This window comes from Corella eumyota, chromosome 5, assembly GCF_963082875.1.
Source record: "Corella eumyota chromosome 5, kaCorEumy4.1, whole genome shotgun sequence".
Classification (NCBI taxonomy): domain Eukaryota; kingdom Metazoa; phylum Chordata; class Ascidiacea; order Phlebobranchia; family Corellidae; genus Corella; species Corella eumyota.
Window position 1 is genome coordinate 14,423,009 of NC_137494.1, and position 23,271 is coordinate 14,446,279.

Genomic DNA, 23,271 nt, shown 5'->3' on the forward strand with positions numbered 1-23,271 from the left:
TATAAAACGTTTTTAACAGGTTTTAATTTTATAGAAATGGTATAACTTAACAGTAAAGTGGCTTTAAATCTTTTTAAAATGGATATAAATGCAACTACAGCAACGACGGATTTAAACTCAACTTCTCATGTTCCTATAGATGTTCAAAATTTTAGGTAAGTAGCTATATAACCACATGTTGCTGCGGTTCAAAACTATATATGATATAGGTTTTGCAAGTCTAAGTGCCTGGTTTAAACTATAATTTCTTATTTTTAGGAATATACGTACAGTAATTATTATTATAACACTATTATTAATAAAAATACAGACTAAACTTTTAAAATATTTTAACAAAATTTGCTTAAAATAAACATATATGTTAAAACATTGAAATCTTTAGCGTTTTTACAAAGTCAAAATATATTATTTACCACATAGTTTATTTATTTTATAATGTAAGTATAAAAATACTTTAAAAAAGGGCACTAAATCTATCTGAGCAATTTTTATTGCAATCAATTTACCTTAAAAATAAAATCCATATCAATTTACCTTAAAAATAAAATCTATTTTGCCCAATTTTCAGGTATATTAAATTTAAACTTATGTTATATTATACTGCTTGAAATCTATAGAATTACCGCGTAAGTCTGTTTATAAGAAAATATGGAGTTTCGTAAAATAGGTAAATTATAGTATCTTATTTTGACCGCAATGGTTTAAGTTAAAGACCATAATTTTAAAAAGAGATCATAATTTTAAAATTAGGTCTTTTCACACAGTAAATTTATCCAAGGTTATATATATCGGCCATAGTGACAATTTAAATAATACAATAAACCTAATTTACTTTTTAAATTTTTATGTTTATTTGTCCTTGATGTGGCAAGGTCGACTTCACGACCTAAACATTAGAGTAACATCAGTTACCCAGACCCAATCCTAAGTTGACTTTGACAGTTTGGGATATTATAGATTATAATTGACCGGTAATTAATTGCTGGCTCAGCAGGAGTTCTGACCGTTTATATAGCGCCCTACTCAAGAGCACTACAGCATGAAAGCAGTGGGAATCAAACCCATGACCCCGTATAGTTAATCGATAGTGTTATAGGCACTACATTTACCATGCTGTTGGTTAATTAATATATCTTAATTTTTTTAGGTATCTTGGCATTATAATTGGAATAATCGATATAATTCTGGGAAGTATTGGCAACATTTTGACCATTTTCGTATTTGCTAAAACACCGACTTTACATTCTTCTTTCAATTCGTTTGTCATAAGTTTGGCGGTCATCGATTTCTTAACTGCCGTGTTAATGATGCCTTTTAACGTTGCCGGTTATGTTAATATGGATTGGTAAGCGATATTATTTTTAGGAATTTTTTTTAGAAAATGTTTTAATTATGCAGTGGTTTTGTTTTAAATTTTTATTATGGTTACTGATGTGTTGAAATTTTGGCATTTTTTTCATTGAAATTTGGTTTAGAAATAGATTTAAATAGCCCAATATTGATAGATTTATTTTTTAATCAAAACAAGAATGTTAAACCACATTTTTCCACGAAAAAATTAACTTTAATATATAGGAGTTGATTTAAAAATCAAAGAAAAACATTAAAATTTACGACCTTGTTTATTGGACCTGAAAAATTAATTTTCTCACAGTCTTAAAATATAAAGTTACAAAATTACCAACTTGAACTTGAAACTTTAAAACCAACATTGAGGTTGCAATTTAAAACTGTTACCACCTCATTAAAAACAACTTTGAAAAATTATCTAAAATTTTAACCAAACAAAATGTTTAGAATTTTTTTAACCTTTATCATATTTTTCACCTGAATTGTTAACCAAATCTTTAAATCCACATTGGCGACGTTAGTCTATTAGGTTAGGCGGGTGGATTTCCAAATCGTTTATTTATAAATGTCAAATTTTGTTTTATTTTCCCCCATTTAAAGCAATTCTTATTACTGAAAAAGTGTACTAAAAAATTGTATCAGTATTTAAGGTACTTTCCATTACCATAATCTGAATTTGACTTTGTCAGTTTGATTTATTGTTGACCTGATGGTATTTTGGTTAGGCAAAATATAAACAAACATTTAGGATATATTTTTATTGTTTTTTTTTCGTACTAAAATGCGGTTGATTTTTCTGTGGTTTTTATTGGTGAGATTGAGCTGTTGTAATGTGTTTAGGTTATCTGTAAAGCATTTGGCTTGTAAACCAATTCCATCCCGTTCAACACAAAATCAGCCTTTTAATAAATAAACAATATACAATCTAATTAAGTATTTTGGGTCTATTTAGTCCAAAGATATCGTTGTCATTTTCTTATATTATATTATTATACTGGGCTTATGGCAGCTGACTATATAAAAAACGGTTTTTGGGTTCACTATTCGTCTTTAACCTCTACGTTTACAGATAGCTCAAACACATCGAAAAATTTCGGGTTCGAGCCGCATAAATGCCACATTATTCGCCCTTGAACCCAGCGTTTACAGATAGCTAAATCACACTAAAAGGTTTCAGGTTCGAGCCGCACCAATGCCACAAAATTAGCCCTTGAGCCTGGCTTTTATTGAATACCTTAAACACACCGAAACGTTTAAGGTTCGAGCCGCACCAATGCCACATTATTCGCCCTTAAGCCCAGCGTTTACAGATAGCTAAATCACACTAAAAGGTTTCAGGTTCGAGCCGCACCAATGCCACACTATTTGCCCTTGAGCGTTTACAGATAGCTTAAACACGTCACAACAGCGCAATTTCTACAATATTTTACCATGAAGTGTTAAATCAAAAAATGAACATTAAGTTGACTAAACTGTAAAGTCAGCTTTCCGTATTGACAATTAATCAAAATTCTATTTTTTTAGGCCTGCAGAGTTAGGGGGAAGTGAAAGTATAACAACTTCATTGCAAGCGTTTTTCTACTTCAGTTGCGGTTACTCATCTATCGTCTGCTTGGTTTTAATCACTTTTAATCGCTTTATCAGCATCAAGTTTCCCCAGCATTACAAGTATGTTAAAAGTTTATATTAAAAATTGTTGGGTAATGTATATTTGCTGTACTACGACAGATGATTAAGTCTCGGGTTCGATTCCCACTGCTCTCATGCTGTAGCGCCCTTAAGTAAAACGGTATGAACTCCTGCTAAGCCAGCACTTAATCAACAGTTTAATTATCTGGCAATTATAATCTATAATGTTCCAAACTGTCAATATCAACTCCAGACTGGGTCAGGGTAACTGATGTTACCCTATAAGTCGCGAAGTCAACCTTTCCGCATCGAAGATAAATAAAAACAAAAAATTACAAGCCTATAGTGGGAATTAAACCTACAAAACCATGTTTAAAAAGTACAAAAACAATCTAAATTCTAAACCACTTAAAAAAATTTTTAAATATTTTTTAGAAAACTTTTTACAAAACAGCGAGTCCTAATCGCAGTGGTGTTATCTTGGGTCATAGCCCCCGCGTGGTTATTCCCCTTTCTTATTTCTACCCACATGGGTGCCAGGTTATTGGGTTGGAATAAAGATCAGTTATTGTGTACTTTTGTTTTGTTACCTGATACTTGGGAAGCGTATATGCAGGTCTGAAATCAGGTTTATTTTAAGACCATAAACCATTAAAATGGTAAATTTTAAACCATAAAAATGGTGAATTTTAAACCATAAAAATGGTGAATTTTAAACCATAAATTTAAACCATAAAAATTTTAAACTATAAAAATGGTGAATTTTAAACCATAAAAATGGTGAATTTTAAACCATAAAAATTTTAAACCATTAAACCATAAAAATGGTAAATTTTAAACCATGAATTTAGACCATAAAAATTTTAAACCATAAAAATGGTTGTTTTTTAAGTGTATTTTTATATTGTAAACTGTATTGGTTAATCTGTTACCATTAATTTTGTTATAAATTTGGTTAAATTTTTTATTTTCAGACAACTCGCGTCATTTTTCAGTTTTTACCAATCTTAATAATGGTTTCTCTTTATTCATATATGACCTGGTTGTTACGTTATAGTCAAAAAACTTTGCCGTGGGAAGAGGGCAAACCGGTAGACGAAGTTCATAGTTTAGTTAAAAAGGTAAAAAAGGTTTTTCGGTGTTAAAAGTTTATATTAAAAATCGTTGGGTAATATACATTTGCTTGACTACGATCGAAGATGAGGTGTTGGGTTCGATTTCCACTGCTCTCATGCTGCAGCACCTTTAAGTTAGGGGTTATAAACGGTATAAACTCATGCTAAGTCAACACTTAATCAGCAGCTTGAATATTGGGCACTTATAAATTATAATATCCTAATCTTTCAAAGGTAACTCGAGACTGGGTCGGGGTAACTAATGTTGCTCTATGTTTAAGTCGTGCATTCGACTTTCCCACATCGAGGATGAATAAATATAAAGATATTTACAAGCCATGTTATAAAAAAAGGTTTTATATTTATTTTATAATAAAAGCGGCCTAAACTTAAATCACCCTGTTTAAATAGAACAAAACAATTAAAACAAATAAATAAAACTCACAAAGTAATTAATTGATAACATTTCCTTGTCAGACTATTAATAATATTAAATTTAGGTTGCAGTTTTATAAAAGCAAAATGAAGCTAATTAATTGTAATTAATTAGTGGAGAATTGATTGTTCACAAATATTAATTAGGCGAAATTTATTTAATTTGTTTTATAAAATAAGCGTCAGAGGATATTAGATTGATTTGTAAAAATAATATAACATACCATGTTAAAAACCATGACTAAATAAAAAAACCATGACAAAATAATAAAAACTATAACAAAATATCAAAAACTATAACAAAATATCAAAAACTATAACAAAATATCAAAAACTATAACAAAATATCAAAAACTATGACAAAAATTTTATATACCATGAAATTGTTTTTTTTGAGTCATTATTATATCGTTTTTTTGTATTCAAAATGTTATGTCAAACCCTACCATTATATCATAATTTAAATAGCCTAACAGCTATTTGACTTGTCAAAAAATACTTAAAATACCATTAAATTCACAGGCTAATCAAACTAGTTCGGCACTAACGGAAAACGAAGCTAGCATTGCTGTCAATTTAGTCAAAAATGAACGTCAGGAGACAGAAAAAAGATTGGTGTTCGTCAGTCTTACTATATGCACCGTTTTTATTATTTTATTCATACCGAGTCTTATCATCAATATTTTGCCCAGCAGGTAAGTAAAAACATGTTTTTTATCTTTCTTTATTCCTAACGTGGGAAGGTCGACTTCAGTACCAAGACATAGAGTACCATTAGTTACTTCGACCTAGTCCCAAGTTGACTTTAACACTTTAGATTTTATAGAATATAATTGCCCAATAATTAGGCTGCTGATTAAGTTCTGGCTCAGCAAGAGTTTATCGCGTTTACAGCGTTCTACTCAAGAGCGCTACAGCATGAGAGCAGTAGGAATCAAACCCAGGACCTTATGCAGTAAAGTGTTCTGCCCACTAGACCATACTGCGGGTTGTTTTTTCCGGTTCTATTTATTATTAATTACTAATATTGTCCGTTTATTATTTTGCCTAATGTGTTTTTACAAATGCTACATCATTGCAGCACTGGGAACCAAACTCTGAACCTCTAGTTAAAAAAACACGATTTTGCGACATTATTACACCCCTACCCTTAACCCACAATCTTTTAATTTACGGAATACTTTTGTTATAGTTATGTCAAAGACCCTCGAATACATATGGCTGCATCTAACATCACGTGGTTCAACAGTTGTGTAAACCCATTTATTTACGCTATCGTTAACCCGAAGTTTCTGGTCGAATACAAGATTTTACTGCGTTTTATTTGGTATAAAATAACATGCAAAATATGAAGACAACGACAGTATATTAAGAGTACTTTCTGGAAAACTACATCCTCTAGCACTTCTTAACTAAAGGAAAAGAGTTTACCAAAATATTTCACCAAAACCATTTTCTGTAAACAACATATTGCCAATAATAAGATATTTTATATGAATTCCCTTCTACTACAACAGTTTCTTTAAACAAAAAAATATGACTTAAACTTCAAAGTATGTGCAGATCGGCTTCAATAAAAAATATCTTTTTATACAGCTACAATGGATTCAATATATTTTTCACTTGTGAAAATACAAATATACTTACGTATTTTTATTGTTAGTATTATAAATATAACTTGTTACTAGTACAGCAATTAAATTAAATGTTTTGTTCTAATTATGTCTCAAGTATTAATTAATGTTTTTATTTTATTGTAATTTTTAATTAAGCGTCGAAATACAATCTTGTTTTGTTGTCTTGTCGTAGTAAACAAACACAATTTTTTTTTTTCAAATAGGATTCTTGATATTTTTATTAGGTAAGGGTGTGAAGTTGAAACCCATTTGAGCTATCTGTAAACGCCAGGATTAAGAGTAAATAGTGTGGCATTGGTGCGGCTCAAACCCAAAACCTTTTGGCTCGCTGTCCAACGACTGGTACCACAATTTTTAGTAACCCGTATATAATAAGGATTAGTGGACGATATATATATATATACATACATGTTTGCCCAATTCATAGGCCTTTAAAATAAACAAAACGGTCATTCGTGGTGTGTGAGTAAATTATCACAGGCAAATATTAGTTGAGAGTTGTAACCATATTAAGACAATTAACTAGTTTAAGCTAATATCACCAAACTCAAGTTTTAGTTTACTAATAAACTACTGATATGACTAATTTGAAGATTTTATCATTATTTAGTTAAATTTTTATTTATACGGAAGCTTAACGCCACGAAGTCGTGACGTCAATTCATGATTTCCATACGGGTCATACTATAAGATGACGTCACCCGGTTAGTTAGGTCACGTGTTAAGGCCGTGAAATGACGTCACGTAAATTGTTAAACCACGTGTTGTAATTCCAATAATTTAACTGTAATGATCACGTGACATTGAAAAAAAGTCACGTGATCATATTAGAACGCGACACCACGTGACCATGTAAGGTCACGTGATCAAGCAGTTGTAGTCGAAGTACTACTGGATGAAAAAGTATTTTGCTAAAAATAAAATCATAAAATTAGAATTATTAAAGTAGATTATTTGACTTTACAAAGGCACAAGAAGAGCTTACCCTTTTTTGTTGTTGTTTCTTGCTCGCCTGATTGGTCGATGTGTGGGTGATGAACTGAAGACGCTTTCTCAAGTTGGGTTGAAGTTGTGACACAACCTCTTCAACTCTCTCGTTGATCGCAGTTCCAATGTGCATGTATTTCTCGTGGTATCTTATAGGGTTGGTGTGTTAAGAAAATTGAGATTTTTAGTTCAAAAATTCATAATTAATTTTATTTTAAAACGATAACTTTTTTCCAAAGTAGGTGTATGGTGTAATGGTTTTGTGCATTTGACATCACTTCATGAGGTCTAACGTTTGATCCCCACTGCTCTCATGCTGTAGCACCCTTGAGTAAGGTGCTATAAACGTTATAAACTCCTGCTGAGCCAGCACTTAATTATCGGGCAAATATAATCAATAATATCTCAAACTGCTAGAGCAACTCGAGACTGGGTCGGAGTAACTTATATTACTCTATGTTTAAGTCGCACATTCGACTTTCCCACATCAAGGAAAAATAAATACAAAAATTATTAAAAATTTCAATAATAAGGATACAAAAAATCAGCAATTTGGTCGGCAAATATTATTTCTTCGGTTCGTTTGCTCACCCTTAGCAAGATGTCGTATAAAAACAATGCCATCTGGAATATAAGGGTAAACAGTTTACATAAAGGAAGAGTAAATAGATTACTATGTAAACATGGTTGTTATAATATTTAAATAAGCTTTTATGTTAATAGATTACAAATTGATAGGACAATTATTATGATAAATTTAAATTAATTTTGGTAGAAAAATATTTAAATCAAAAGTTTAGGTAACAATTTAAAATTAATATTATATTAAAAGGAATCGCGAAAACTGAAATTTTTAATAAAATTATATAACTTTATAACAAAACTATTATATTTAATCAATTTTAAGCAAAGCACTTTAACATATATGTCAAAAATTTAAATAAAATCTAATATCAGTTTTACACCCAAAAAAAAAATTGAAATTAAAAAAAAAAATTTAAAAATTAAAAAAAAAATCTTGAAATTAAAAAAAAACTAAACATTTATAATAAAAATAAAAATTTTTAATTTAGTTATTTACAAAATATTTTTTACCTCCATCATGCATCTAGTTCTTTCTTGATGAAATCTTGGAAAGTAAGGTCCAATAAGGTGAAACACAAATAATAGTTGCATCTCTGTTTCAACTAGAGGGCGTACTTCCTCTTTTAAAAACCTGGAAAATAAAATTTATCCTTTATAATTTTAACTAAAGAAATTTAAAAAAAAAAAAAAAATTTGGATTCGAGCCGCACCAATGCCACACTATTCGCCCTTGAGCCCAGTGTTTACAGATAGCTTAAACACATCATAACAGCACACCCGTCTTCAAAATATATTATAAAATCAAAGTTTCAAATTTAACTTACTGAGACACTAGGGACAGATGACCAATACTCATATGATACCAAACAATATGAGTTAGAGCAAGCATCCTAGTGCATGGGAGATCACTGTGAGTTATTTGTTGGTTGGTAAAACACAAAACATGGTAAGGATAAGTTGAACCCTCTGCAAAAAAAGTTTATAAGGTCAATAGCTAGTCTTATGGTCACCATTTTAATTGTCGGAAAATGATTGCAAATCTCATCTTATATTTACTTAATTTACCCACATACAACAAACAGCAGTTTTATTTATTTGAAAGACCTATAAATTGAACATACATAGATATATTTATATACCTAAATATCGTTTTATTATAAACCAAGCTTTATTATATATAGATATAGTATTTAAATATTTTACAAAAACTAAAAAAATTTTGAAGAACAATTTTCAAAAATTAACTTATTGAATTTTGGGCTGAAATTTGTAGTTCTTTTATTTTAAATAGTTTGTATTATTGTACTTACTTTTAATAGTAGAGGTTAGAGTATCACATTGTATGATTGATAATATTCCAGCATTTAAAGGCCTCCAAAAGTTTTCCTAAAATTAAAAAAAAAAAAAAATTTTAATAAAAAAACTGATAGTTAAAACCCATACTTATATATAACAATAGCTAAAATAAAGATATTGGTTCAAATTTTGTTAATCCTTACTTAAGAATACCACACCATGTTTTCAATATAACTTAAGTAGTTCTCGGAAAAACGTGGTATTCTTAAAAGTGGTTTAATTGTTTATTGATAAAATATTAAAGACCTACTGGTAGTGTTGTTAGGATTAAGGCAACTGCGTTCATCCAAGAAAAAATTTCTTTCTTTTCAAATATTGGTTGTCTGTAAATATTAGATGATTAACAGAAATTAAAATAATATAAAATAATTAACTATCTCTAATACATAACAGTTTTGAAAAACTTGACCAAAAAATACAAGAGAGAATTAGCAAGGACTGTAAAGTTTAAGAGAGAATTAGTTAGAACCAAAAAGTACAAAAATTTAAAAATTATTGCTTTTAAACAAGACTTGCGACTGACGTTTGTAACACTACATTCATTAATGCCTCTCCGACTTCTGCTCCAGCCACTGGAAGTGCTAGAGCCTCGACACAAGTTGTGTGTAGCGCATGCGATGAAGCGTTGGGGAACTCACTGAACCTCCAGTCCCTAGGGGTAAAGGGGGACTTCCCTTCAATGGGTGATAAAAAATGTTAAGAAAAAATTTTAAATTTTTTTGTGAAAATTATTTAAAAATGTTTAAAAAATTCAAATTTTACAAACTAATTAAATAAATTAACATAATTTAATAAATTGACTTAAAAAATTAAATATAAAAGGATATTGTCCACTAGTCTTTTAACCAGATTGCAGTAATATAAATTACTGGGTTGCCAGTTTAGGTTTTCGGAACCTTGAATCACGTTGTTAACATACTCTTGTGATAAAGCCCAGTTGGCAGGTTTATTTTTCTAAAAAAATACAAAAAAATCTTAACTTTTTGTGATTAAAAATAAAATATTTTTGAATTTATGAAGTTGTAAAGTTTTATATTTACTGTAATTGCCCCAATTATCGTTGAAACCAATTTTTTCTTCAAATCGAACCGATCACGTAATTTTACTTCGTAATAATGTAAAGTGTTGAACAAATAAGTTACAGGTTGCTCTAAAAACAACAAAAAAGACTTTTTATTAATTTATCCTCGATGTGGGAAAGTCGACTTCATGGCCTAAACTTAGAGTAACATCAGTTACCCCGACCCAGTCTCAAGTTGCCTTTAACAAGATATTGTTGATTATAAATGCTTGATAATTAATCTGCTGATTAAGTGTTGGCTCAGCAAGAGTTTACATTGTTTATAGTGCCTTACTTAATGTCCTACAACATGAAAGCAGTGGGGATCGAACCCAGGACCTTATGTAGTAAAGCCAAGTGTTCCAACCCCTACACCATGCCTTCAAAATTCACAGCTAAATCAAAAATTTTTTAATTTTTTACTACCATGAAACTTGTAAATTGTTCCCAAATGATCCAACAATATTTCAAGTGATGATTTCGAAGTAGAAAGAATTTCAATACACCGATGAATCACAATATCAAGTACAGGTAGAAATCTTAAAGTTACATTACTGAAATAGGTGGGAAGATATTGCTTATGCGGAAGATCTAAAAAAAAAATTTAAAATATTAAAACTTTAGCAGCTAACAGTTATTACAAATACTAGTTGATCGTCAGCATTATAATTTACCCATGCACCACTATTGGCACCTATTTACCACTATCAGCACTAAGCTTTATTATATATAGATTTAGAATTACCTTGGTCAGAAGCAGAGCAATGTTGTAGTAATCCTTCAAAGTTATAAAGTTCTGGAAATTTCTAAAAATAAATTTTTTTAAAAAACTTCACTTTAAAAAAACTAAAATAAAATTTATATTAGCATATTAATAAACAGACAATCTTACAATACCAAACAAAGTACTAAACTGGCAAAGACAACTAGATTATATTGTGGAAACAAAAGTCAAAGTTATGTTTAGGCAGTGAAGTCGCCTTTTCACATCACAAAAAATTTAAATATATTCCAAGTTTATTTTCTTTAAGACTTACTTGATGATATGCCATGTGTTTAGAATACCAGTCATCCATGTTATGATAATCGGTTGATTCAACATCTTGGACCAAACTTAAGATCCTGGTGCGGAAATCATCAGGTTTAATAAGAAGGTATTGGATAATGAAAAATGCAACCTAAAAACAAAATATTGAGTCAAAAAACAGAAAATTTTGGTGAAAAAATAACAGAAAAAATTTTGGCATGGGTTTAATTTCCAATGCTGGCGTGATGTAGTTTTCTTAAGTGAGACCTGAGGTCCTTGGTTTAATTCCCACTGCTGGCATGTTGTAACATCCTCAAGTAAGAACTGAAGTCCTGGGTTTGATTTCCACTGCTCGAATGTTGTAACACCCTCAAGTAGGACCTAAGGTCATGGGTTTAATTCCTACTGCTGGCATGTTGTAGCATACTTAGGTAAAAACCCAAGGTCCTGGATTTGATTCCCACTGCTGGCATGTTGTAGCATCCTCAAGTAAGACCTAAGGTCCTTGGTTTGATTCCCGCAGTTTTAATGTCAAAAAAACACAATAATAAAAAAAAAAAATTGAAATATCCAGTAAGTAACATTTACCTGGACTTCATTTAAATCACTTGATCTCAAAGCTAAACATAAAATAAGTCGATCTATGAACAGAATATTATATTTCCAAACCATATCTCTTAACACTGCTGCACAACTAGAAAAAAAATTTGTTAAAATAAAATATAAAAAAAAACATTTCTTGAAAACTTTTTAAAAAAGGTTTTTATATCAAAATAAAATTCGTAATAAAACTAGTTAATAGCCTGTCCTTTAGTCGGGATTTTAATCGTTGTAATATGGTCACAACCGTCAACCATTATTTTCCTGTGATAATTTACCTATGCACAAATGGCAGTTTTAATTATTTTGTATGCCTATAAATTGGATTATATATTGCCCACTAAACTACATTATTTTTAAATAATATTTCCATACAGAAACATTTCCATCAAAAACTTTGTTTTTAACATATTTATGATAGTAATAATTACTTGATCACATGACTTCCAGTCCCCCCATCACTCACTGAGAACTCAAACACCAAAAAATCTGAAAACATTCGAACGTGGGAAGAAAGTTGACTCGGACCAATCTGCTCCAAGATTCTGAAAAAAAGGAATTGAGTAAAAAATACAAAATAAGTCAAAAATAAAAAATGAACAAAAATGGTTGAAAAAAAAGATATAATCAGGTTATGAAGATGGTAAATAGTTTATAAAAATAAGATTAAAAAAAATTGGGTTCTAATTGGGTTGTTAAGTTGGCCTTACATAAGAAATAAATTACAAGAAAAAAAAAAAAAAAACATTTTAAAAGTTAGAATTCAAAGTAAAAATAGAAATTCAATAAAAAAAAAATTATTAAAAAATGAATAAATATCATTAAACAAAAAAAAATAGAATTCCATAGCAAAGTTTAATTTTTTTTAACAAAAAGAATTAATTTTACCAAGTACTTACTTGTAAACTAAAACTGCCGGAGTTTTTCCTTCAAAGAAAATTTTCCACAATAAACAGAGAAAATATTTTGGCGTGCTCGAGTTGGTAAAATGTTTCAGTGCCTCAGTTTCGGAGTTCGAATCACCTTCTTCCCCTGCTTGTGTTAAAATTGAACCCCACTGGATGTAGGATTCCTCAACCCAGGATTTGATATCCTCTTTTTTAATCGTTTCAACTAAAAAAAAAAAAAATTAAAATTCAAAAAATTTTTTAATATTCTTTTTTTTTCTTAATTTTACTGGTCAATAGCATTTTCTATTGTCGACATTTTAATTGTCATAATATGGTTGCAACTCTCAACTAATATTTGATTCCAACAATTTACCTGCACACCACAAACAACAGTTTTAGTTATTTTGTAAGACTAAAGCTTAGACAAATATATATATTTTTTTGTATATATCTTTATCCTCGATGTGGGAAGGTCGAATGCACGACCTAAACATAGAGTAACGTCAGTTACTCCGACCCAGTCTCGAGTTGCTTTTGGCAGTTTGAGATATAGATTATAATTTCCGGATAATTATGCTGCTGATTAAGTGCTGGCTCAGCAGGAGTTTATACTGTTTATAGCGCCTTCTCAAGGGCACTACAGCATAAAAGCAGTGGGGATTAAACCCACGACCTCATGTCTGGTGTAGCAAGTGTTCTTACTACTACACCACGCTGCCGGTTCATATCTTCCACTAAGACCCATTATGTAAAGATTAATTTAAACTAAATTTAAAAGTATAAGTATTACCGGTTTGGTGTTGAAAGTGATCTTGTATAGATTGTGGAAAGCAGGCAAGAGTATGTTGTGGCCATTTATGTGGAGTTGCTGCACTAATTGATTTCAAAATATCTGAACACCAAGATCCAGATATTGTTTCAGCTCCTAAAATCAAAATTTATTACCGTTGAATTTTTAAAATTCACATTTTTTAAAATATATACACTACAAGCAGTAAGAAAATAAAAGTCTTTTATAAGCTTTAGCTTTAAGGTTCAACTCCCACTGCTTATAAGCTTTAGTGTCTAACAAAAGTTACTTTTATTTTGACAAACTTATCTTAAGACTTAGCCAAAATAAATTAAACCAGTAATAATTTATTTAAAAAAATACACAGTTTAATTTTCTAACCTATATGAATGGATCTTGCCAGAGTTAGAACCAAAACTCGATTCAATTCTTCAGAAACTTGAGACACGATGTGTTTTTGGTCGTTGTAAAGTCGAATTATTTGGGGTTTTAGATCAAAATTATGAAATCTCATGATTAAGCGCAGAGCTGTGCTTTCAATCCTAAAGAAAAAATATTTAAAAACATTGTCATAAAGTATCTCTTTTTCTATAACTTAAATTTTTTAAGATGTCGAAAATTTTAAATTTAAAATTTTGGCAGTAGTGCTGTAAATGTTTTACTAAGGATGCTACAACATACTATTACCAGGAATCAAACCCCAAATCTAAGGTATTTGTTAGGAATGTTATAGCATGTCAGCAGTGGGAATCAAGGACTAGACGTTGGGTTTTACTCAAAAATGCTACAAAATGCAAGCAGTGGAAATTAAACCCAAAACCTTAGGGGTTACTCAAGGATGCTACAACATGCCAGCAATGGGAATCAAACCCAGAACCTCCAGTGTTACTCAAGGATGCTACAACATGCCAGCAGTGGAAATTAAACCCAAAACCTTGGGTCTTACTCAAGGATGCTACAACATGCCAGCAGTGCAAATTAAACCCAAAACCTTAGGTCTTACTCAAGGATGCTACAACATGCCAGCAATGGGAATCAAACCCAGAACCTCCGGTGTTACTCAAGGATGCTACAACATGCCAGCAGTGGGAATCAAACCAAAAACCTAACAGAATAAATATAGATTTTACTAAATTACCTTAATAGTAATTGATTTTCATTTGTGTTTACAGATTTAGCTGATAAAGTTTGTAAAGTAGTCAGTAATTGAATCTGGTAGATTGGTTGAATTCGATGAATTCTGTAACTTATCATCTCTAATAAAGTGTTTAAAATTCCCCATGCTCGGTATTCAAATACTTTGTGTAAAACTTGAGCTTAAATGAAAATTAAAAATTTGTTTAAATAATTTTTATAATAAAAATTTTCTAAAATTTAGGTAGGTTTCTTAGATGACAGTCATTAATTAAGGATGTACTGTGTCTTTAGAACCTGAGGTCCTAGGTTTGAAACCATTAACTGCTATGCCACAAAATTATTAAACAAAGATGTTTAGTACTATAACAGATAATATTTACAAGTCAATAATACAAACTGTCAAAGTCAACTTAAGACTACGTTTTTTGATTTTTTTTACATTTATTTATCCTCGATGTGGGAAAGTCGACCTTATGACCTAAACATAGAGTAACATCAGTTATCCCGAGCCAGTTAGAGATGCCTGTGGCAGTTTGAAATATTATAGATTATAATTGCCCAGTAATTATGCTGCTGATTAAGTGCTGGCTCAGCAGAAGTTCATACCGTTTATAGTGCCATACTCAAGGGCGTTACAGCATGAGAGCAGTTGGAATCAAACCCAGGACCTCATGTAGCGAAGCCAAGTGTTCTGACCACTACACCATACTGCAGGTTAAAGTAACAACAGTTTTTTTAAGGTAAAAGAGTTAGCTATTTTATAACAAATAAATAAATATAATACTTACTGACTAAAGTCTTTGTCCCTAATGATTCGATCTCAGTATAAACCAACAATCTGCTATAAGTTTCCACTAATGCAGGGGACAAATATAAACTTGATTTACTTTGGGCTAACTTGAGAATGTTAGTGGCAAAGTGGTGTAGCATGCTGTAAAAAAAACAATAAAAATTAAATTTTAAGATGCTGTTACATCAATGTAAAATATAGTTGTATAATTGGGGCCTTAAAAAGTAAGAGAAAATAAAAAAGTTTTTTAATATAGTAGGGCCTTAACATTTTTAATAAAAAAATATTAAAATTTAAACAGAAAAGAAATTATAAATTAACCTTAGTTTAGTACGGGCAGTTAGTGAATCCAATAATTCCATTTTTAGTGGAACAGTTTTATTGTAAGCTGTACAGTTATAACCTGCAGAATGATAAAAGTTTTCACATATCGGTGACAACAATTTATTTATTTATTTTTTGTATATATTTTTATCCTCGATGTGGGAAGGTCGAATGCGCGACTTAAACATAGAGTAACATCAGTTACTCTGACCCAGTCTCGAGTTGCCTGTGGCAGTTTAAGATATTATAGAATATAATTGCCCGGTAATTATGCTGTTAATTAAGAGCTAGCTCAGCAGGAGTTCATACCGTTTATAGCGCCTTACTCAAAGGCGCTACAGCATGAGATCAGTAGGGGTTGAACCCACGACCTCATAAGTGGTGTAGCAAGTGTTTTTACCACTACACCACGCTGCCGGTTGAACAACATTTAAGAAACATTTTAGTAATGCACTAATTTTTGTTTGAAACAAAGAAAAATAACTCGATTTTACATACTGTTGAAAAAGTATAACAACCTGGTAGTTCTGTAGCTGGAGTTGATTCACCAAATACACTTTCAACAAAAAATAAAATCGGGGCGTTAAACATTTCTAAAAAAATATTAAGAATTGTTGTTATAAATTAAAATTTCTAATTTAACAAATAGTTGATAATTATATTTATTTGAAACAAAATATATACCTGATGAAGGACTGCATGCATTACAAATTAAAGCAATCGTATAATCCTGTAAACTCATGGTGGTTGCCTGCAATAATTGAAAGTTTTTTTTAAATTCTTTAATTAATCTTTATATAATGAATCTTATAGTGGAAGATATATAAATGTCCAATTTATATGTCTTTAAAATAATAAAACTGCTGTTTGTGGTGCACGAGTAAATGTTAGTTAAAAGTTGCCACCATATTGTGATAAATAATTAAAGTCCCAACCATGTAGAAAGCTATCAACTATTTTAAGAAAAAATTTGATCAAACAAAATTATATTATTTAACTTACAGGTAAGCATTGTTTAAGGAACTGACAATGTTTTTGGAGGGCAACTGGTATTTGTATTTGTTTATTTATTTCTTCCTTTGAACCTTAGTAAAAAAAATAAAAATTATTTTTTATTTAATTAACAAACAATATCACTTAAAAAAACAAAAACTAGATTTAAGTAAAAAATTTACACACATTAAGGATAAATATAATTAAACTTGCAGTGTGGTGTAGTGGTAAGAACACTTGCTACACCACACATGAGGTCGTAGGTTCAATCCCCACTGCTCTTATTCTGTAGCGCCCTTGAGTAAGGCACTATAAACGGTATGAACTCCTGCTGAGCCAGCACTTAATCAGCAGTAAAATTATCAAGCAATTATAGTCTCTATTATATCCAAAACTGCCACAGGCAACTCGAGACTGGGTCGAAGTAACTGATGTTACTCTATGTTTAAGTCGCGCATTCTACTTTCCCACATTGAGGATAAAGATATATACAGAGAAAAAAATTGTTTTTTAAACCTTGTGACGGTTCACTTGTTTGTTTAAGTGAAGACTTCCTGTTAAGATGAGTTAGAATACACATGGCTGAGTAAACTAATATACTGGAAGGTAGAGTTATATCTGGAAGCGGTAATGGCTAAAAACAAAAAAAAAAACTGTTAAATAGTGGTGTTAAATATATAAGTTAGACTAGAAAAAAAAAACATAAAAAACTAATAATAATGTTTAAAACTTAGTTATTACACCATTCACATTTTGTCAAAGTGCACCATTACATAAGTATTAAAAGTTAGACTAAAATAAATATTTGCCTCAGTTTCTGGATATAACAACTTGACAAGGTTTATAATAACCGGTTGAAAATCGGTTAGTGGGTTCTTCTGGGTGCTTTCTGATATAAACTGTAGTAAAACCCACATCAAATAATCTCGACCTTTCCTGATATCCCATTCTTTCGTTTTGTCAATTTCTGATAACTAAAAATGGAAAAAAAATTACATTTAAAAAAGATTATTATTACTAGTCAACAGTGGGAATCAAACCCAGGATCTCAGGTCTTACTCAAGAATGCTACAACAAGCAAGCAGTGGGAATCAAACCCAGGATCTCAAGTTTTACTTAAGAATGCTATAACATGCCAGCAGTGGAAATCAAACCCAGGATCTCAGGTCTTACTTAAACATGCTACAACATGCCAGCAGTGAAAATTAAACCCAGGATCTCAGGTCTTACTCAAGGATGCTAAAACATGCCAGCAGTAGGAATCAAACCTAGAATCTCAAGTCTTAGTCAAGGATGCTACAACATGACAGCAGTAATAATTAAACCCAGAACCTAAAGTCCTTTTCAAAAATGCTATGCTAGCAGTGAAAATTTAACTTATGACCTAAGGCCTTATTTAAGAATGTTACAAATTAATTTTAGTGGTAAACACACCCAGGACCTAACAACAAAGCTTATAAAATAAATTCTTTTACCTTTGTGTATAAGTTTTCTACCATATGTGAGAAGCTAGCAAGTTGGTAAAGCACAAAATAGATAACATGACTTGATACATGTTGCCATAACAGATAATTTGTTTTCTCATTGTGGTTGTTTTGAATATCTGGTATTTTGATTTCTGAGATTTTCATTATTGAGATCATTAGGTCGACCAACTCCTGAAAAATAATTTTTTTTAAATTGTTTACATTTATTTTTTATCCTTAATTTTGGAAAGTCAACTTCACGACCAGAACATAGAGTAACATCAGTTACCCTGACCCAGTCTCGAGTTGACTTTGGCAGTTTGGGATATCATAGATTATAATTGCCCAGTAATTATGCTGCTGATTAAGTGCTGGCTTAGCAGAAGTTCATACCGTTTATAGCGCCTTACTTAAAATCGCTACATCATGAGAGCAGTGGGGATCGAACCTCAGACCTAGTGCGGTGAAGCCAAGTGTTCTCAACACTACACCATGCTGTTGGTGCTTTGTAAGTGATAGAAGCCCTCTATGAATTTATAACTGACAATATTGTCAGGTCAACAATATAAAACAGGCACTGGTGGTTATTGTAATATATTTTATGATAAGGTCACCAAAATCAGCCTTTTTGATGTTAAAAATATGACTAATTACCATTTCAAGAGCAATACATCGTTGTTTTTGATGGTTTTGTAAACTCAGAACCTGCATCGCCATTTCTTTGGAATAAGTTTGTTTCAAAATATATTGAAGCAAGTGGTTTTGCCTTTGGTACATCTCCTAAAATATAAAAAAAATGTAAATACGTAAAATGTATGGTTAAACCCGTGAGTTTGATCCCCACTGCTCCCATGTTTGCAGCATTATTGACCTAAGTAAGGTGAATATATAGGTTTCATTATTGAATTTCTCGTGAAAACATTTTATAGCGCATAAGATATTAAGTTTGATTCCCACTGCTGCCATGCCATAGTCTTATTAGGTAAGTCACAAAACATATTTTCCTTTAATTGCAAGTTAATAAACATGCAATATCATTAAGACAACAATAAACCCAAACTAAAGAAGACAACTTGAGACTGGGCCATAGTTAAAATAACCTACCAGTACAAAGTTGGTCTTAACATCAAAGGTTTATTACAGAAATATTAAAGTTAAAATTACTCTGCTGTAGGGGAGTTGTCTTTTCAACGGAAACCTTAAAGTATCGGCATCCAATTTCCACATGCTGGTTAATTGGTAGTAAGCGTTATCTACCACTGGTAATAACAACCATCTTGCAGTGGTTGAAACCATGGATGCTGTGGCACGGAATCGGTCGACAAATGAAGTTAGTTTGCCCAAAAGAGGCTAAAAATAAAGAAAATTTTGCATATGTTAACTTAGAATTTAGACAAGATAGAACTGGACCTAATTATTGATTAAAAAAAGGTTAACAAAATAACAACTAGTAAAAAATAATTCCATACACTAAATTTAAAGAAAAATTTATCCAGAAAAAATTTAAATAAAAATTAAGCGCTGGCTCAGCAAATGTTTATAGTGCCTTACTCAAGACTGCTACAGCATAAAAACAGTGGGGATCGAACCCAGGACCCTACGTGGTGAAGTTAAGTGTTGAACCACTACACTACGTTGCCAGTTAAAACTCAAGACTGGGTCAGGGCATCAAAAAGTTACATAAAGATGGAGGTTGTAAAGTTGGGGTTCCCACATCGAGAAAAAATCCAACTTTAAACAACTAATAAATAAACATAACTTACCCATGGAGCTACTAACTGCTCATCTGTCATAGTTTGCCGTATTTCATTAACAGCAAGATAGCCAGGTAATAAACAAGCATCAGAGTCCAACAACAAACTGATGGTCTCACAAATAGCATCAACCTAAAACAAAAATAAAGTTTAAATAACAAAAAAAAATTATTTTAAATATTTTTTAAAGAACATTGCTTTTTTTTAAATGTATTATTTATTTATAAATATTTATTTATCCTGAATGTAAAAAGGTCAACTTCACAACTCAAACATAGAGTAACATTCATTACCCCGACTTACTCAAGGGTGCTTAGCATGAGAGCAGTGTGGATTGAACCCAAGACCTCATGTAGTGAAGCCAAGAGTTCTAACCACTACACTACGCTACCAGTCTTTTTGCTAGATAATTAACAGTCAATATTATAAGGCTAACAATAGACTAAAGCTGACATTACTCAGGACTAGGTTTGGGTAATGGTAAAATTTTGTTAAGTTGGCCTTCCTACATCGAGGATAGGTTAAAATAATAATAAATATCTAATTTGAATTTTTACTTGTTGTTTTTCAGTGTACCAAACTGATGGAGGTATTTCTCTTAGTTTTGCCATCATGCTTTGGAACACATTTCTACAACTCTGAATTTGTTTAGAATAAAAAAGTTTTAATAGTTGATATAAAATAAACTTAATTAAATTTACTCACACATAATAAATCCTGGGTTTTGATTCCCACTGATCTCATGCTGTAGCACCCTAGAGTAAGGCACTATAAAAGGTATAAACTTCTGCTAATCCAGCACTTAATCAGCAGCTTAATTATCGGGCCATTATAATCTATAATATCCCAAACTGCCAAAGTCAACTCGAGACTGGGTAGAGTTAATAGACGTTACTCTATGTTTAGGTTGTAAAGTAACCTTCTCACGTCGAGAACAAATAAAAAAATTTGAAAATTAAAAAAACAGGACATATTTTAAGTTTTACATCATAATATGATAACAAACCCAATACTTTAAAAATCTTTTTACCTTATAGTCAACCCTGTTTACAAACTTGCGAATAAGCGAATAAGTTTTGCACCAGTGAACCTTCTTTGTGTAAACTAATTCGTTCGATTGAAGTTGATCCAGTACAGGTCTGAAAAAAATTGATTTGATGAAAAATATTTAGTGCCTTACTGGCTGCATTTTTACTTATTTAGAAAAATGCTATAACATCGCTATGGTAATATGGTGCAACATAATATATTAGCCTGTCATTATTAAAACCGGCAGCGTGGTGTAGTGGTCAGAACACTTTCCTACCATACCCAAGGTCCTGGTTCGATCCCCAGTGATCTCATGTTGTAGCGCCCTTGAGTAAGGCGCTATAAACGGTAAAAACTCCTGGTGAGCCAGCACATCAGCAGCATAATTACCGGGCAATTTTAATATACAATATCCCAAACTGCCACAGGCAACTCGAGACTGGGTAAAAAAACACAACTTAAAAAAAACGTATAAATATATTACAGTTATAATCTTATTATATTTAAATTTAAGCACATACTGCAATAAATTACATATTTCAATTTAAAAAAGTAAAATAATTGATTGATTGAAAAGCTTACTTGGCAGTAAGACAACCATCGTTGATGCAGGTCTCAAGAAAATCAAACATAAACGAAACTCGACGAGAATTCTCTTGCACGTAAATAAACTTGATCAAAGCCTGTATAAAATGGAAATTATAATTTTAAGGTTAACACATCTATATATAATTTTTTTTTTGTATATATCTTTATCCTCGATGTCGGAAAGTCGAATGTGTGACTTTAACATAGAGTAACGTTAGTTACTCCGACCCAGTCTCGAGTTGCCTTTGTCAGTTTGAAATATTAAGGATTAAAATTGCCTGATAATTAAGCTGCTGATTAAGTGCTGGCTCAGCAGGAGTTCATACCGTTTATAGCGCCTTACTTAAGGGCGCTACAGCATGAGATCAGTGGGGATTGAACCCACGACCTCATGTGTGGTGTAGCAAGTGTTCTTACCACTACACCACGCTGCCAGTTTTAATAAAGCTTAGTGAACAATAAATAAATGTATGTCCAATTTATAATCCTATAAAATAAATAAAACTGTCGTTTGTGGTGCATAGGTAAATTATCAAGCGCAAAATATTTGTTGAAAGATGAAATTATATTACAACAAATAAAATGTCGACCGCAGGGCCGGCCATTGACGAGTGCATAGTAAAAAACAAAATAACATTTTTTTTTTCATCAGAACTCTATCCTAAAATTAATTTGCTAATTGCTTAAAAAAAGAAAATACTGACAACATAAACTTCAATTAACTAAGATACTAAAGACCATTATACAAGCTTTAATTTGGATATATTCAAGACAACCTACTGTTAAAGAAACCACGTTTTCTTCTGATGTTTGTTTGTTGTATAAAGTTCGAAAAATATCGATGCAACTTCGTAAACGCTTTTCATGTTCGCTGTGGTCTAGTTTTACAAATCCACTAAACACTTCAACTATAACATCTGTTCTCTGGAAAAATTCAAAAGGAATTGTTATTTTAGCATAAATTTTTATATTTTTTACTTGTTATTTTAATTTATATTCTTTTTTTTTCTGTTTTTTTATATTCTTATCCTAGATGCGTAAAGGTTGACTTTACAACCTAAACATAAAGTAACATCAGTTACTCCGACCCAGTCTCGAGTTGCCTGTGGCAGTTTGGGATATTATAGATTATAATTGCCCAATAATTATACTGCTGATTAAGTGTTGATTTAGCAAGAGTTTATACCGTTTATAGCGTCTTACTCAAGGGCATTACAGCATGAGAGCAGTAGAATCGAACCCATGACCTCAAGTATTATAGCAAGTGTTCTGACTACTACACCACACTGTTCGGTTAATATTTAACTTTATCCTTGATGTGAAAGGCTGATTTTACAGCCTGAATAGCCTATACAATAACATTAGCATAACTGGTAAATTTTAACTAGTTTTAAAAATTTAAAATGATACCAGCGCATCTTCAAAAATATTCTGTAGTTGTACATCCAATGCCATCTTTACCTAGCTTTCAAATATTCAAATAGTCAAAAAAATTTCAGGACTTTATAAAAACATTTCCTACAAGTTATTCACCTAAAAATGTGTAAAACAAAATAAAATTTTAAACAAATATAGAAATATTAAATATACCAATCGCAAACTTTTTTTATAAAGATTTTATAAAGCAAAAAGTAACAAAAAAAACATTTTAAAAGTTAAATATTTTAGACAATAAAAACAGTTTTAAAATAGATTATATACTAAATTATGGTTTAAAACCTAGTTAAAT

At 31.0% G+C, this 23,271-nt stretch overlaps 2 protein-coding genes across 2 annotated transcripts; one reads left to right on the forward strand and one right to left on the reverse strand.

Annotated features, from left to right (window-relative positions):
- The first annotated feature begins 19 nt into the window (after positions 1-19).
- Positions 20-6,343, forward strand: LOC145753246 (G-protein coupled receptor 84-like). Its single transcript, XM_082569646.1, has 7 exons — positions 20-155; positions 1,148-1,345; positions 2,875-3,018; positions 3,415-3,595; positions 3,954-4,100; positions 5,052-5,224; positions 5,722-6,343. Exons 1-7 carry the CDS (start codon positions 79-81, stop codon positions 5,879-5,881), a joined length of 1,080 nt encoding a protein of 359 aa, XP_082425772.1. The 5' UTR covers positions 20-78; the 3' UTR covers positions 5,882-6,343.
- Positions 5,786-23,072, reverse strand: LOC145753245 (mediator of RNA polymerase II transcription subunit 23-like). The gene is made up of 35 exons (XM_082569645.1): positions 22,953-23,072; positions 22,323-22,466; positions 21,537-21,637; positions 20,956-21,064; positions 20,483-20,563; positions 19,935-20,057; positions 19,336-19,521; positions 18,826-18,951; positions 18,181-18,363; positions 17,515-17,679; positions 17,222-17,339; positions 16,715-16,797; positions 16,397-16,463; positions 16,231-16,305; positions 15,710-15,791; positions 15,387-15,529; positions 14,600-14,777; positions 13,843-14,003; positions 13,462-13,596; positions 12,681-12,894; positions 12,213-12,326; positions 11,770-11,875; positions 11,192-11,332; positions 10,900-10,960; positions 10,581-10,745; positions 10,135-10,244; positions 9,922-10,048; positions 9,618-9,777; positions 9,345-9,417; positions 9,049-9,124; positions 8,563-8,704; positions 8,249-8,369; positions 7,692-7,777; positions 7,152-7,302; positions 5,786-7,077 (listed from the first exon to the last, which is right to left on the reverse strand). The coding sequence occupies exons 1-35, from the start codon at positions 22,995-22,997 to the stop codon at positions 7,033-7,035; spliced, it is 4,197 nt and encodes a 1,398-aa protein (XP_082425771.1). The 5' UTR covers positions 22,998-23,072; the 3' UTR covers positions 5,786-7,032.
- Positions 23,073-23,271: the final 199 nt, after the last annotated feature.

Excerpts from the sequence above, each read along its gene's own strand:
- LOC145753246 (XM_082569646.1), top strand. The coding sequence starts at position 79 with ATGGATATAAATGCAACTACAGCAACGACGGATTTAAACTCAACTTCT. Across the intron at positions 1,346-2,874 it reads GGTTATGTTAATATGGATTG|GCCTGCAGAGTTAGGGGGAA; the intron begins GTAAGCGATATT and ends CTATTTTTTTAG. Across the intron at positions 4,101-5,051 it reads TTCATAGTTTAGTTAAAAAG|GCTAATCAAACTAGTTCGGC; the intron begins GTAAAAAAGGTT and ends TTAAATTCACAG.
- LOC145753245 (XM_082569645.1), bottom strand. The coding sequence starts at position 22,997 with ATGGCATTGGATGTACAACTACAGAATATTTTTGAAGATGCGCTG. Across the intron at positions 20,058-20,482 it reads GGTACACTGAAAAACAACAA|GTTGATGCTATTTGTGAGAC; the intron begins GTAAAAATTCAA and ends TTTTTGTTTTAG. Across the intron at positions 18,952-19,335 it reads GACAACTCCCCTACAGCAGA|GAGATGTACCAAAGGCAAAA; the intron begins GTAATTTTAACT and ends TTTATATTTTAG.